The 17,638-nt window shown below is 38.2% G+C and overlaps 1 protein-coding gene across 1 annotated transcript in view; it reads left to right on the forward strand.

Moving 5' to 3' along the window:
- CACNA2D3 (calcium voltage-gated channel auxiliary subunit alpha2delta 3) overlaps positions 1 to 17,638 on the forward strand; it is a 594,623-nt gene that overhangs the window by 442,390 nt on the left and 134,595 nt on the right. The window contains 3 exon segments of the mRNA XM_032208561.1: positions 9,605 to 9,676; positions 11,021 to 11,101; positions 16,138 to 16,212. Of these exon segments, the coding sequence (XP_032064452.1) occupies positions 9,605 to 9,676; positions 11,021 to 11,101; positions 16,138 to 16,212 (228 nt within the window).

Here is a 17,638-nt window from a genome sequence, read left to right on the forward strand (position 1 = left end):
TGATGAGGAAGGTAACTGGTTTGGATTAATTACATTTTTCTTGGTGTTTCGAAGCTATAAAAACTGTATTATTTTTTTTACTACTTCTACTATTTTAAAATAATTTTTAATGTTCCTATTTATAATGTATTTCCATTCTGGCTTTTTTTTGCCCAGAAATTAGTTGGAGAATAACAACAATTTTACACATTGCTGTAAAAGAACATAGTCCTGGCAAGTTGACACTACTTGTTTACACATTGAATAGCTCTTTTCTAGTGCAAATTCTGGAGTACTTCAAGGGTGTACTTGAAATCTCGCTCATGGGTTCTTAGGTTACTGATTACAAAATGTTTTCATCACAAGGTCAGATCTGAAGTTTGATTAAGCAATTCAGAATCCAGGCTAATTTAACTTGGACAGATTTATAAGCTGCCTAATCAAACTTGGGGCGGAATCCAAAATGAGTTTCAGTAATCCAGTGTTTTGCCTTTCACATTCAGTTTTCTTTGTATTATTATTTTGAATAGAATTGGCTAATGTTTGCTAGCACTGAAGAATTTTTAAGATTTAAAACCTGCCAAATGTCAGAAACATAGGTGCAGATTTTCTGGTGTTGGCTTTTTAAATCTTTTAATCTTATACAAAAAGAAGGAGATGTCTACAGGTTTGTTTCTTTGTTAAAATAGAAATGTAAAATATTTTTGATACAGGTTTTTTTCCCTTTCAAGAGGGTACATTTCAGACAGATTGGAGCAGAGGAATTTTACAAGGAGAGCTCCTACAAATTATTCAGCAATTCCAGTATTGTTTGCTTGGGAAATTCTGTAGACATTCTAGTGGCACCCCTAATTCTCAGGTTCTAATGATGCTGCCTTGGGTATTGGAATGGAACATTTCCCCACCATTGCCTCCTGTGATTATGTAACACTTCAATGATTGTCATATATACAATCATTATGTACACCCAGAATGCTAAATAGATTACTGTGGAAATCGTAAAAACTAGAAACTGACCAGGAGGTGGAAATATAAGCCAACTGACAACTTTGGAGGAATCCTAAATGTACTTGAGCTCATACATGCATAACGAAAGTTTTTTGTTATGACCATTTTTAAGGTCTAATAGATTTTTGATGAGTAACAAAGACAAGGAGAACATACCTAAAATACATTTCAGACAAAATAATTTTAAAGGCATGAATGAAATTTAGACCTTGATTTGGGAGTGGGGGAGAGAAGGAAACAGAGAAGGAATCCTAAACTGGATCTCCATAAACAGTGAAAGTGACTCTTCTCAGGAAAATGATTACAAATAGATCCTAAACTAGTGGGGGAAGTAAGGGACTTTTTGTGTACAATTAGGTTCTTAGAAGACCCAAATCAGACAAGAAAAAGCTTCCTTAAAAGAAACCTGAATTCTGTTTAAAAAGTATAAAAATGTAAAGAAATGGAAGATTTTATGGGAAACATTGAAAATAGTCAGGAATTAGTTTCAAAAGTAAAGATTAATTTGAAGAATTAAGAAACCAGGAAGGTTTTTAACTTACAGAAAATTCCTGTCACTTAGTGAATTCCTAAGTTTTAGCTGTAGCACAAAGCTCACGCTTTAGACTGAAATAGCCAATAATACAATAGAGAAAATCCATATAATAAACCCTATCACTGGATCTCATAGTCTGTTACTAGATAACAGGCATATCTGTAACCCCTCTCCCCTTTTCCTTTCCTCCACTATCCCTGTACCTGCATTGTGGCTTTCCTGCTATGGACAAGTTTTTTGTAGGCGTAGACACATCAAACTTTTTTTGGATGGATGTAGACACATTTTTTAAAAAATTAAATTTATAGGCCGCCCAATCCCGGAGAACTCCGGGCGGCTTACAAAGAAAGAAAAAAAAAGAAAAGCAAAATAAAAGAACAAGTTAAAAATTCACAACACACATACATTCTAATCGGAGCTGGACCTTGACAAAAGGTCAACAGCCCCAGGCCTACTGGAACAGCCAGGTTTTAACAGCTTTCCTGAAGGCCATGAGATTGGGTAAGGTCCGGACCTCTGGGGGTAGCTGATTCCACAGGGTTGGAGCAGCCACAGAGAAGGCTTTCCTCCAGGGGCTCACCAGCCGACACTGTCCGGCTGACAGAATCCAAAGGAGGCCCACCCTGTGGGATCTTATCGGCCGTTGGGAGGTGTGTGGCAGTAGGCGATCTCGCAGATACGCTGGTCCTAAGCCATGTAGGGCTTTAAAGGTAATAACCAACACCTTGAATTGCGTCTGGAGACCAATTGGCAGCCAGTGCAGCTCGCAGAGGACAGGTGTAATATGGGTGTATCTCGGTACACCCAATATCGCTCGCGCGGCTGCATTCTGGACTAGCTGTAGTCTCTGAACGCTTTTCAAGGATAGCCCCATGTAGAGCGCATTGCAATAATCCAGCCTTGAGGTGACAAGGGCATGAGTGACCGTTTGAAGTGCCCCCCTGTCCAAGTAGGGCCGCAATTGGTGTACCAGGCGAACCTGGGCAAAGGCCCCCCTGGTCACAGCCGACAAATGGTGTTCCAGTGTCAGCTGCGAATCCAGGAGGACCCCCAAATTACGGGCCCTCTCTGAGGGGGTGTAAGTTTTCACACACCCCCAGGATCAAGGGTGGACTGTCTGAACTGTCCTTCGGGGGCAACATCCAAAGCCACTCGGTCTTATCGGGATTGAGTACCAATTTGTTCGTCCCCATCCAGATCCTGAAAGCTTCCAGGCATCGGCACATCACATCCACCGCTACACTGAGCTGGCACATCTGAAGGCCAATCAGATTTTGCCCACTATAAGTGGTCAATATCCCTTAAAGGGTAAGGCTCCTTTCAGATTTGGGACTGTGTGTGAATGCCAAAACATGCCCCCCTTTGATCCATCCCAGCTTTCAATTTCCCAAGAGATGGCGAGCAAGTCCTGACATTCCACCACTTTCAGAGGGGAAAGAGAAGTGAGCAGTTAAGGAAGATGTCCCAAGGAGAAGGATAGGTACCAAAGGCAATTGCATCTCCAAGGATGAGTATGTGGGATATTAATTGATAAGTTTCGAGAAGGTACTACCAGGGTTTTAGTACCTTAGTGCTAAATCTTTACCCCATTTTGAGGAAAATTCTCAAAATTCAAGATCTCTTTTCTTCCCCACTGAATCCTGGCTCCAGAAGCAAGGAAGGAAGTTCTTCAAGAATGCAGCAAGGAAGGGAACAAAGAACTTAACCCTGGAGTCTTACTAAACTGAAAAGTTTTATTATTATTTAAATATGAGTTTCATCTTTTAAAGTAAGAGTGTGTGTCTGTGTTTGTGTGTGCGTGTGTGTGTGTGCGTGCGTTTGTGTGTGTGTGTGTTGTGACTGTTTAGGTGATTCTACATTAATACACATGCGTGCGTACACCCACACATAGAGAAAAGGAATGTAATAATATAGCATATAAAATGCTTTCCGCCCCCAAAATCATTATCTCTTTCTGTCTCCTTAAATATTTTACATGCACCATTTATACATGGAAATGGAAGCGCCTCATGAACTGTAAGAAAATACCCTTTCATGAAAGCACTTAAGATGAAGCAGCAATGTGTTTGCCTTTAAAATCAAAGCAATAGGGTGGAAGAATCTGGACTTTGTTAGTACATTTAATCTAATTATTCTTGCATTTCAAAGGACAAACACACATCCTTCCATTTGAGGTTGGAATGTAGAAGAATTCAAAATAAAAATAAAATTGTATTGACAATGATACAAACAAATTGTATTAAGTAGTATGTTAATATTTGAAATCCCGTGGTTCACAATTACTAGAAATATTGATGTTTATGGCCCGCTGCAGACCGAAACAATGTGAAAGATCATATGTAGAAATGATCATAAATTGCTCAGGCCGTAGATTTGGCAAATATCTTTATTTGAATTTTTTAAGAAGGTGAGCAAGCAAAACTGAAACCATCCTTCTCCCAGCTCATGGAAAAATTATCTTTCTCTCATGGTCCATGGAAAAATTGCCAAAAAGCTTTCGGACTGCTGTGCTATATGACTAATGTAATAAAACTAATTCTGCCAAGTCTAACCTGGAGGGAAAATCCATATGTTTGAGTGGTATGAATCAATTTTTCATATTACCAAATCAGGTGTCCATATTTTCCATAGTTATCATACATTTTATAAGTGCATAACAATGTGTGTGACTCTGAGTGATGCGGGGAGGGGGGCGGCTGGTGATGTTCTGGTTAACTTCCTTCCTCTCAAGCTATTTTCAGTTGCTGATGATCCGGGGGTCTGGGGGGGTGGAGAGGTCTGACATCTGGCTCCTGCTTTGCAGGATCCTTCAAGGGTCAGTATTGTTTCTGCTCCTATCTGTCACTTATTTGAAACTGCTGTGTGAGATCATCCAGCGTCATGGGATGAGATATCATCAGTATGCAGGTGATACTAAGTTGGATACCACTGCCTGTTTTGAATTAAGTGAGGCTGCAACCACCTTTTCTTGGTGTCTGGAGGCTTTGAAGTCTAGAAGGGGAGCAATAGACTAAAACAATCTGGATGAGATGAAGTAACTTTGAGTTCAGAGCTCCTTGGTCCTTGGAGAATTGCCATCTTTGATTGTGAATGAAGTTGCCCTGCCCCAGACAGACCTAGTGTGTAATTTGAGGATTCTCTTGGACTTGCAACTTCTACTCAAGGTGTGACCAGAAGAACTGTCAGAAGTGGGCCAGTTACACCCCTACCTGGACCAACACCTTGTCACAATCATCTATGCCTTGGTTCACCTCTCATTTGGACTATTATAATGTGCTCTACATGGGGCTGTCCTTGAACACTATCCAGAAGCTTCAGTTGGTTCACAATATACCAACCTGCATAGTTTTATGGAAGATTTGTTCAGGCATCAACTCTTTTGCAAGAATTGCGCTTGTTATCATATTTAATTCCCTACATGACTTGGAGCCAAGGTATTTGAAGGACTCCAGTTAGATCTAGTGACCCACCAGGGGGAGGAGGGGAAGCAGGGTATGTTGCAGGTTCCATATACTAGGAAAATACATTTGGTGGGACCAAGAAAAGGGGCCTTTCAGTGGTAGTTCTTTCCTTATGAAATATTCCATGAGAAAGAAAACTGGTTCCCACTTTGCTATTTTCCCAGAAGGCCTTGAAGACATGCTTCTGTGTGCAGGCCTGCCTCTCCCGTCCCCCAGGGCTATGTGGAACCAATCAAGTGGTTGGTACAATTGTACTTATCACTGCTGTAGGTGGGTGGGATTTTTTATAGGATTTTTTTAAAATCTCATAAACCCACCTAATCCTAGTGTCAACATATGTGAGTTGGGAGGCCATATAAATTTATTTGATTGCTTAGTTAACTATAGCAATAGGAAAGGATCTACTTCTATTGTGTGCAGAACATTGGAATGTTCTGTTAAGTTTCATTATTTTATTTTCAACTCATTCCTCAACTGAGCACTTCATTTATATTTTAATTTCTATTTTTTAAGGTATTAACTGTCCCAGACAGTTTTGTATCGCCTGCAAGTTAGATAGGCATGTCTTAACCTTTAGCCTCTGGGTCCTTTAATAAAAACAGTAAAGAGTAAAAAGATCCAGGACTGCACCTTCATTTGAAATCAAATTTCTAATTTGATGAGATCACTTTAATCGGGGGCGAAATCCACCCCTGATACCTTTGCTACTGGTTCAGTGCGCGCACATATAGTATCTTTCGCACATGCGTAGATGGTGAAAAACAGACATGATGATGTCCGGGTGGGTGGACGAAGCCTGCTACCAAGCCCGCCTGCAAAGGTAAGTAAACAGCAAGGAGGGGAATCCACTGTGCCATGCGGTTTAGATTAGCTAGAAAGCAGGAATCCTGTTTTCTAGAAAATATAAATCACGCATCACAACTAATTGTTGGGAAAAACATTTGTTTGGGCAAACCAGTAGCATTTTTACTACCGGGCGAACTGGTCTGAACCTGTAGCATTTCACCCCTGACTTTAATACAATTTCTGTTTCTTCTATATTCACTTAATTGTGGTGCCATCCATCCTACACTGGATTAGTTTGGAGTGTACAATTTCAGGAAGTTCTTTCTCAAATATTTTGCTGCAATTGATATATTGCAGTTACAACATTCCTAAACTCTATTAAGAAAATTCCCTGATCAAAAAATAAGATAAAGCTATTCAAGCAAAATATGTTCCTGACAAACCAATTCTGATTGCTTGCAATTATCCATTGTTTTCAAATGGTCACAGATTATCTCTTGACGATCAATTCTAGAATCCTTTCTGTTACTGATATTATGTCAGACTGACTTACTGGGTCTTCTTTTAAAAAAACACTGCTCTGAGTAATATAGTGTTTCATACACTCTCCGTGATTTCTCAAAACCAATACATAGGATTTGGGCCAAGCCACCAGCTAGTTTTTATTGCTATTTGAATAAATAGAAATAATAAACACCAGCAACAGTATTGTTTTTATTTGAACCTCTGCAACATTGCCAAGTTCTTTCATTTTGATTTCTGAATGTTTTATATACATTTTCAGCATTTATTGCAACTCTCCTTTTTCTGTTTCTTCTCATTTTGTTTTTTTTAACAAATTGTATCCTTCAAGGGAATCATCTTAGTGAATCTCTTAAAATAAGTAAGTCACATTTAATTTTCCATACTAAAAGTTTAGGTTTCTCTTGTTACTCCCACATGCTGAATCTTGCTGTTTAGATACTGAAAACTACAAGGTTTAAGAGCCAGTATTCCTTCTGATATTTTAATGAGTGACCCATTTGTGTAATGACCCTACTTTCTACTATGTGCAAATGCTCATCAGAGGTCCTAATTTCTGTTTTTTTTTATTTCCAACACTCATGGGATTTGATGTCCCCTTTAAATCAAACTAGCAAGATTGAAACTAAATATTTGTTTTAATCATTCTTTGTGAAATTCTATGCATCTCCTGCCCACAGACTATCATGTGGATTACTCAAGTTGTGGTCCCAGGAGGAAAATCTTTTCGGTCAATATCATTTGGGTAGGTAGTCATTGGTTTGCAATATTTCTCTTCCTTTTTTTTCAGATCTCTTCCATAAACTGAGAATCACCTGAGCTCCCAGGGCTTAACCTTTCTTTCAAAGTTTTGTTAAAGTCTTTGGTGATATACCAGTAGTTGTAGCTGTTCTCTGAAGTATTTCTGGTTCCCACATATATTAACAGGAAGGGGATAATTATGCTTGAGAATTCCTGGAAGTCATTCTATTACATCCTGATTTTAGCTCCTTGTAGATAGTACATTTGACAGTGAATCCAATTGGCATACTGCATATTTTATTTGTATACATTCCTTATAGGAGTGACTCACCAACCACTGTGACTCTTCTTTCCTATAAGGCATCTTCTCTGAAATTTAGAGAGTCACCAAGTCTCCTTCTCTTCTGTAGTGTCTCTATTAAATGTTAAGAATATGTTTTAGCTGCAGGGCTCTCAAACTCTTTCTGGGTTGACACAGTGCAGAATATTTTGTGCACCAGACTTATCCTCTTCTTGTCTTATGGAGAATTGCATCAACTATTACAGTCTGTGTAGTATCTCTTTTCTTTAAACTAAAAAATATTTTATCCTTTCACATCAGCTAAACTATAGCCATTTGTTGCTGCAGTCCTTTGATTTTTTTCTTTGAAGATTTCTACCAGTTTGTACTTACTACAAATATACTGTATGTCAGATGTTGTTGTTTTTTCTGGTTAAAAAAGGAACATATTACAAATATTGAAACTTCCAGTTGAGAACTCATGTCCATTCATCCTCATGTTTACTTTCTAGAGGACCACAGTTGGAACTGCATTTATTCCTCCCTGAAGTTGGGCAAGTAGAAAGTAGCTAGTCATGACACAACCTCTGCAATTAGCAGCTATTCAGATGACTTCAGATGAAGCTCAACATAAAAATTTAGAAATGTCTCAGAACATCCTTCTTTCTTCCTACTAAACTCCAATATTCAACTTGTTCTTTAAAAAGGATTTGAAGGACAACCCAGGCAGTTTTACATTATCATGGGCCAAGGATAACTTTGGAATTGCTCTTGATGTCAGCCCTATATGGTAGACCAGATTAAGAAACCATTGCCATATAGATATAAAACTAATTTTATTATACAGCTATACTCACAAAATCTTATCTACATGAGAACATGCTTCTCCTTCCCTCACTTTATCTTCGTGTGAATTACAATGGTTACTCATATTGGTTTCTTGGAATGAACTCAAGCCCTCATGTTTCTCTGGATTAGGTCACCTAATCCAAACCATTCCCAACATGGTTAAACTTACTTACATTCACATTGCAGCAATTATTTTAAGAACATCATTTGTACTTATAAACAACCGTATACAAATATTTTCTGAATGGGCAGTTTTTGTTTTGGGATGCCTAAGTACAACTTCATGCTTCTAGTTGGAATAATGCAAGCAACAAAACCTGCTGATTTTACCAGCTGGGGACATAATAAAAATAAATGGAATGGATGGAAGAAGCTGTGGAAGACCTATGTAAGAACTGTGTGTGAAGGAAATTCTTGAGGCAATAAAAATCTTGGAGAAATGCTTTCCCACATACTGTATGTGAACACTTTAATTTTAATCGTATTGCTGGTAGTAGAAGATTAAAGAGTAATTTTTTTTTCCTTGCATATGTATTTTGTAGTGAAGTATCTAATGTCTAGTCATGGGTTTTTAGTTGCGTGTTTGTCTCACACAATATAGTTTACATTTGCAATTCCTAAATCATACTAAGGCCAGGCAAACCTCCTGGGACTTGGAAAATCATATAAGAAAAACTCTATCTTATATTTTAGGAACAGCTTCAGAAAAATTCATCAACCATTAATTCTGTGAAGAAAAGATTCCCCCCTTTTTAATATCAGCTACTTGCAATCTTAATATGGAATTACTGCACGTTTAATTACAACGTATATCTTAAATGGATCCAAGCTTCAGATTGACTGACAGTGGAAACCAAATTGGAGTTGGGTGCAGAAATGCTTTTCTATTTATCTGGAATTTGTCTGACATTTATGTTTTCCTGAATAATGCAATATGTGAGCCGGGAGTTTGCAGAAGTTAGCAAGATTATCATCTACTCATTTTAACGTTGCTCATTTTGAGAATTCAAGGTTACCAAAATTACAGTGATTCCTGTGTGGTCATGCTGTTCCTCAATAACAGAATGCAGAAACCAGCTGAAGACTGATGTCATTAATGCCCCATGGTTTTTTTATTGCAGTGGTGTGATTATTAGAGGGTGGGGGAAAGATGTGGTTTCCTATAAGAAACCAAATGTCCAGAAAATGAATACAAAATTTGCATCTTATATCCAACAGATGAATAAACTATCACCAAGTGTTTTCTTTTTTTAAAGAGAAGACTTTTTATTAGAGCCTTAGCCTGTGCTTTTGAAGTTCCCCGGAACAATGCAACCTAGGTTTATATTTAAATGCTATTATTTTAGTAAATCAGAAGTCTCTTCCTTTGAATGTCTTCATTGCTGTGGCTTGATCGTGACCTTAGTTTGTGTTCTCTTGATCTCTCTCTTTTTTAAAACATAGCTTGCTGACGATCAGGGATTGGTTTTGATGACCACTGTTGCCATGCCAGTATTTAGTAAGCAAAATGAGACTGTAAGTATTCCCATAGTCATCAGCTGGAAAATGAAAGCTTTTAAACTAGCACATACAGTATTTGAATGGCTTGATGAAATCATGGGTATTTCTATTAGATTCTGCTGTTTCCCCATATATTTGCACTTAGCTGTTGAAATAAAAGCACACACTGTTAATACGAATGAGCATTAAATACTTTTTGAAATATAGTGTCATGAATTCATGAAGCACAAAATTGAGAATGCCAAGCTCTTTATTTGCATGTTTATTGAAGCTTGTAAAAGGGAAAGGGAATATATCAAACAGGATATAAAACCTAAAAACTGTTATAAAAGTTTGAAAATTATTTGTTTCAATTACATGTAAGCATGTTAACTGCTCCTAGATTATTTGCATTCTGTCTCAAACATCTGAACTCGTTATACACAATCTGTCTGTGTAAAACTCTTGCCTGTAGTAGCACCCTGTACATATACACATTCAACTATACATATATACATAAACACAAATGCATGCACTTTTGTTTTTGTTCCTATAGAATTCTTGATTAGAACAAATGTCTGCACTTATGGTATAAAGTTGCCTAAGGAAAAAATAAGTTCAACAAAGTTTTAATATGTTTTTAACATTCTGCTTCATATCTAACTTTTTAAACTGCTTTTTACTTAATACTTCCCTTTGAGGTATCAGTTAGCAGGATCAGGCGGCTGGGGAAGTAAGTTATATATTTCCATAAAAGGCGAGAGATTTATACGATCTGAAGAGAAACCAAAGTAAATTGCATAGTTCCATGCAACATTTTTCCACGATACACTTCCAGACTCAAAGAGTTTAACAGAAAGCATCCTTATCAGCGGAAATGTTGCACATCATCTACGCTTTTCTTTCCAGGATTAGAAGAAAAAAATGGCTCTCGATTTTGGAGATTTGGGTTAGGTCCATGCAACATCTCAGAAAGGCTCTTTACTTTAACTTAATACTTCACCCAAGTATCTTTCAGTGTGGTTCTTCCAAGGAAGTCCCAAAGGTGCTTTTTCAGGAGGCAAACTGGATTTTCTTGTATTTTCTTTAAAGATGTTTCACTTATAACCCGCGAAATTCAAGGAAGAAGTCTTCCTCCCTGATGCTGTATGGGAATTGCCACATTGCCACCAGTGCAGTGATGAGACTTGAGGTTGCCCAGGTTCACATGGGCCTAGTGCTTGGACAGGCAGATTAACTACAGGGATCTTTATCAATAAAGGAGAATGACTGTATTCCTTGGTGCAGTTTTAATCCATGTGGGATTAAACTGATTGGCTGAAACCGTTGATTTTAATTGTTTATTGACCCAATATTAAATATATATTTATTTTAAAATAGAGATCAAGAGGCATTCTCCTGGGAGTTGTGGGCACAGATGTTCCAGTGAAAGAACTTCTGAAAGCAATTCCAAAATACAAGGTAACTTACCCATTTGTAAACTGCTACACAGTCAAAGTTAATTGCATTTGTATAAAAATGTAAAAGTATAAAAATGTATAGAGCTAGGTCCAAAGAAACTCTTCTATGAAAAGGATTGCTATTATCACAAAACTGGCAGAAGCAACAAGTCAATTCTACTTGTAGAAGCCACTGTGCAATATCTTGCACAAGACTGACATGATTACTGCTGGGCTGTGATCTTACATCCAATGTTGGTGAATCTTTTCAGCACTGAGTTCTGAAATGGGAGCATGCCTTTGTGCATGCACATGCCGGAAACTGGAAGAGCATCCACCAGCCAGTTGGTCTTTGCACGTACATGCACACCAGAAGAACAAGTGGACGGTGCACAGGTGTTTTTATGCATGGGAAGAGTAGCTAGCCGGTGCACCAGAATCCGGAAGAGCAATGGGTGACGGCTCGCTTGCCCAGAGAGATGGCTCTGCGTGCCACTTCCAGCACGCATGCCATAGGTTCACTATCATGGTTATATACTATCTGAAGACATGCGCTCAGTCTGTAATGGTGCATCAAATTCCATTAAATTTCAGCAGCATCAACTTCCCTTTTCCAACTGACATATTGTGAGATCTAGTAATAGATGCTAACTTCTTATGAAAAATAAAGCACAAATGTTGTATGAGAATGTTACAGTTAGAGATCACATCCCAAAATACTGTCATGGAATCAGAAAATCCTTTTCATACCTTAGATTTGAAATCACATTGTAGTTTACTACATGGAAATGATTACTCATATCCTTTAAAGGAGTTTTGTTTTTAAACATAAACTCTTTCGCATTTGGGAAATTTTTCTTAATATTTTTTTTTCAGTTTCTCCAAAGATCAGTTTTATTAAGACTTCTATACTCTGGCAGTTTACCAGAATTCCAGCTCTTTGGTGTAAATGGCAATAAAATAAGAATGCCTTAATGTAGCTTTGGACCTCACTCTGTGGACATCACTATTTTAAAATGTGCCTGATCAAGACAGGTGGGTTAGCTTAAAATCATTGAGCTAAACATTGTTTTGAAACATCTTATCATTTTTATGCTTAATCAGAGAATTTTAGAAAGAGCTGTATTCTCATTGTGTAAAAATCCACAACAAAATAACTTACAAGGAGAAAAAAAAAACCCTCATCTCAGCAGGTTTTAGATCATTTCTGCATCCTGGGGGTAAAGCTGGGTTATGCAGAACATCTGTGAAAGCTATTAACAGTGATTTTTCCACCAAGGGATGTTTTAATGACTGCACATCATTGATCTGAAGGTACATTTATTGCAATCAATGAGTGCATTCAGCTGTGTAAGAGAAGCATTGTCAAATAGAATGGGATTTTCAGAAAAATAAGTATAGTGCTAAATTTGATTATGCATAAACTTCTAGGGCTAATATAACACCACATCATTTTAGATTATTTCCCATAGCTCTCTTAGATCTGAAATTGGAAATTTATTTTTATTCATATCAGATTATTGCCTTATAACATGAAGAAGAAGAACTCAGAAGGAGTAAAACAGTAAAAATTCCCACATAAATCTTACAGTGTTCCAATGGGAATATGGGGTGGAGAGGAGTGATTTTCCTGCCATCCAGCACAAGCTGCATTGTTAATTTGTGCTGTTGCATTCTGGAGATTTAGGGAATGCAGTCCAGATATCAAGTCTTCTTTGTCTTTTTCTTTTTCAAACTAAAAATATGTATTTATTTATTTTATTTATTTTGGTTTGTCAAGCATGTATGAGAAAACAAGTATAAGTATGAATATAACATATAAACATATAAGTGTAAGCAGTATACATATATACATAAGAAATGAGTACAAATAAATGGGAAACGTAAGACAGGGACAGTAGGCACACTGGTGCACTTATTCCTAAGACCTCTTAGGAATGGGATGAGGGCCACGGTAGACAGTTTAAGGTTAAAGTTTTGGGGGTTTGAGGATGTAACAACAGAGCCAGATAGTGCATTCCAGGCATTGACCACTCTGTTGCCGAAGTCATATTTTCTGCAATTGAGTTTGGAGTGGTTTACTTTGAGTTTGTATCTATTGTGTGCTCATGTATTTTTGTGGTTGAAGCTGAAGTAGTCATTGACAGGTAAGATGTTGTAGCAGACAATTTTGTGTACTAAACTTAGGTCAGACCGTAGGCAGTGTAGTTCTAGGTTGTCCAGGTCCAAACTTTGAAGTTTAGTGACATAAAGTATTCTATTGCGAGCAGAGGAGCGGAATACTTTTCTCATGAAATACCACTGGAGTCACTTGATTGTATTAATGTCCATTAATTGTATTAATGTCCCCAATATGTTTTTTTAACTTACTTTAAGTTAATGTTTTAAATGAATTATGCACTGGTAAGTACCATTGAATTTAATGGCAAAGATCCCAAAATTAAACTTCTGATCTGTGTTTATTATCCAATGTCAATAAATTGTGTAACAGCCCAGCTGTGCCACAACTAGAATGAAATGTTGGAGATTCCAGAGCATCTATTCCAGAAGCCTACCAGATCTAAATGACCAGGCTCTACCTCTTCCTCAGGGTTAGCTGCTTAGTATTTATTATTGCCACTGCCTGTCTTCTAAGAAGTGCAAGCGATAAATGCCATGCTTTTCGGACTTTAAGACGCTCCAGAGTATAAGACACAAATTAGTTTTTGGTGAGGAAAACGGGGAAAAAAACCTGCCTCTGCCTACCAGCATCTATCGGTATTTATCTGACTAGCATCTTTACAGCAAACAGCACATTATCACAGCCTGATTCAGCACGGGCAGCTGATTGGTCTTTGGATCGGCCTCTCGGAATACCAGCAATCAGCTGTTCCAGCCTGCAGGGATTGGCACAGCCTATCGCCGCCTCTGTGCATCACATTATTGGCCCCCATGCGTTGTGGTTTTGGCCTCTGGGCATTGTGTTTTTAGCCTCCTTATGCTTCATTTTAGACTTGTTCCAGGCTTGCAGGATCAGCACAGCACATCACTGCTGATTGCCACCTTCGTGCGTCACGTTTTTGGCCTTGGGGCATTGCATTTTCAGCCTGCCACAGCTCACTGCCACTGATCCCCGCTGCCTGGAACTGGCCAAAAACGCAACCCACAGAGACGGCGATCAGCAGCAATGTGCTGTGGTGAGCCTCACAGCCTGGAACGGGTCTAAAATGGACCATGTGGAGGCCAAATATATGACACACAGAGGCCAAAAACATGATGTGTGGCAGTCAAAAACAGTTGAAGGGTGGGGGCAAAAACAGTTGAAGGGTGGGGGCCAGAAAGAAGGCAGGGCTTTGGCAACATTTGCAGTCTAAGACGCACAGACATTTCCACCCACTTTTGGGGGGAGGGAGTGTGTCTTATACTTTGAAAAATACGCTAACTCCAAATGTTGTTAGGAAAATAAGAGAGAAAAGAAGAGTTAAAATATACCAAACCTGGTTTACAAAAATGCATGCAACTTTTTCAGCTCATAAAATCAAATTATATACAGCCTCAAATTATATAGAGTGACCTACCTGTACCACAAAAGATCAAGAGGCAATAAGGCTTAATTAAAACACAGGTAAAAGAAGTTAACACTTGTTACTTCTTTTGATAAAAAGCACTTCTCTGAGATAGTTTATTTCCTAGTATACTGAAATCACAGTAGACCTGTTTTAAATTAATCTCTTAATAGAGCACTAACCTTCAGATGTATCTGTGTACACAAGTTGGGCGCAATCAGCTGTTTCCTACACTTCATCTTCAGGCTGACTGAGAAAGGCTGTAGATAACAGTGCATCCTCTATTTTTAATTAGGCTGCTGCAAATGTTAAGAGTACTTTTTAAAGAAACAATGGAAGTAATTTTGTCTTTGATGTTGGGAGAGATAACAAATTTGAGAAGAAGTCATGAACTTGGACTTCTGCTTCTGCAGCTCTAAGAGCCAAATGGCTTGGGTCCCTCCTGGCTGCTTGCCAGAAGCTACAGTTTCTTTCCTGTGGGACTTTAAGGGAGAAACTAGGAAGCCTGGTTGCCTTTTCTCTTACCGCACCCCACAACTGTTCCCCTGGATCTCCCACTCACTCTAGGCTAGTGATTCTTTGTGAGGTGAAATCGCTTGGTAAAACAGGAAATTCTCAGCCCATTTTTCCATTCTTCCACTCTTTCTCAGACTTTTAAGATCAAAGGTGTAGCTCTAATTGGGTTACATTTTGCCTCTTGTTTTTCTCATTCTCTCAATTTACTGAAGCAAATTATTCATAAAAGCGTCTGTTACCCCACCAAGTGTCAGTTCATTCTTTACATATTTCCCACCACTTCTGATCAGCCCACCCACACTGTTTTGTGGGACATAAAGCAAAAGTTACTAAGTCTCCCCTCTTCCTGAAAAGTTGAGACTTCTTTGAAAGAGTTGCCTCTGGTGAGATGGGCGGGATACAAATTTAATAAATAAAATAAAATAATAAAATAATGTAACAGAATAAAATAAATATGGGTGTAGAGTATTTTGTAGATGTTCCTGCACCCAGACTGCTGATGTTTTTTTTGGGGGGGGGAATCAGAGGGCTCCACAAGTTGCTTCCTTTGTTGTGCATTCAATTTTTAAGGACATAACATTTACCTGCTATGTTAGCAAGAATGAAGTTCAGCCTTTGGGCAGTAAATGTTTAGCTGGCCTACCTTTATGCCACTTTAAGAACTGGTAGATGGCATCTTAATGCAGCAATAAGGAGTCCTAATCTACTTTAATCCAAGGCTACTCAGTATACTTATTACTTCAGGCCTTTCTGATCATTTTGGAGAAGGCTGAGAGTTAGAAAACACAAGCAATTAACCGGTGCAACAAAGGGACCAACTGTATGTTTGAAGCGAAAACAACAAAAGGTCCAATTTTCAGAGAAGTTTTCTTAGAAAACCCCAGTGGGAAGCCAGGCAAGATAATCTCCTGCTGGGATTGTGTTGCAGCCACTTCACCTGTTGCTTTTCAAAGGACTTACTTATTCTATGTGTTCTTGTTTTTCTTCTTCCTTGCAGCTAGGCATTCACGGATATGCATTTGCAATTACGAATAATGGATATATTCTGACACATCCTGAACTCAGGCCTCTGGTAAGATCATGAAATACTCGATAAAGGTTTTTTTTTTAATATATTATTTTTATGCTTTCTCGACATACAGCAAATGTAGCATTTAAAGTTTTCTTTTTTTTAAAAATGGTACATATTATTGCTTCTACAGGAAACTATTTCAATAGTTGATTAATGTAAATGCTACAGAGGTTTCATTATGAGATCCAGCATAAATGACAATGGGAGTTGTTTGGTGATTCAGACAAGTGCAAGTTGCAGAGTAAAGGACTCAGACGCCTAAAAATGCAGAGAGGAAAAGCCATAAATTGTAGCAATTATGTACACTTACATAGAAATGGAATGCTGTACTTCTAGCTAAAAGCCCCTATTTGTCATGTTTAAGTAGACTCCAATTTATAAATTGTAGAACTGTTATACAAGCCCTCTCACTCCCCATCCCCTTTAAAAAGACAGAATAAGGATCTTTCCCAGGTTTAAAATAAAAATAGCAACACAGGTAATCCTCGACTTACGACAACAATTGAGCCCAACACTTCTGTTGCTAAGTGAAATAATTGTTAAGTGAACGTTGTTTCATTTTACAACCTTTCTTGTTAAGTTGGTAGCCGAGTTGTTAAACAAATCTGGCTTCCCCATTGACTTTGCTTCTCAGGAGGGCCCAAAAGGGGATCACATGACCCCAGGACACTGCAACGGTCATAAATATGAGTCAGTGGCCATGCATCCAAATTTTAATCACATGACCGTGGGGATTGTCAGAGTTTTGACAGCGTGACTAGCTTTATGTGATACACCCAGGAGCAAAAAAAAAACAGCACACAGTCATTTATTTAAAACTATATACAAATAGACACATGCAGGAAATAAAATCCCTTACCATTCACTACAGACACAAGGAGAGAACTGAATACACGCTGAGAAGAAGAAGAAAACACACCCTCTTATAGCCACCTATATATAGACTTGTGTGGACCTCCCATCAGAGTCTTATAAGGGTTATACCATAGCTGCAATGAATCAACCTTATTTCATCAGCCTAGCCTTCAGCTTACAAATTACATCTTACAGTCTTACATCAGCTGGCAGCTATTAAATCCTCAGGACCTTGGCAGGGATGTTGCAACAGTTATAAGTGTGAAAAACAGTCATAAAACCCTTTTTCAATGCCATTGTAACTTTGAACAGTTACTAAATGAACTGCTATAAGTCGAGGATTACCTGCATTCACTTCTATTACTATTACTTCTCTGTCTCAGTTAACTGATATAAGAACAGTTAACTGTGATGTTAACTGTTTTGTGATGTGTCTGTTCTTTTGATATTTATTTAATAGTAACATACAATTTAGTTTGGTGTGTGTACACACACATACACACAAGGAAGCAGCCAATCACACATGAACTCCATCTTCAGTTAGGCCTTTAAGAGTACTTGTGGCCGCAAG

This window comes from Thamnophis elegans, chromosome 2 (assembly GCF_009769535.1).
Source record: "Thamnophis elegans isolate rThaEle1 chromosome 2, rThaEle1.pri, whole genome shotgun sequence".
Taxonomy (NCBI): Eukaryota; Metazoa; Chordata; class Lepidosauria; order Squamata; family Colubridae; genus Thamnophis; species Thamnophis elegans.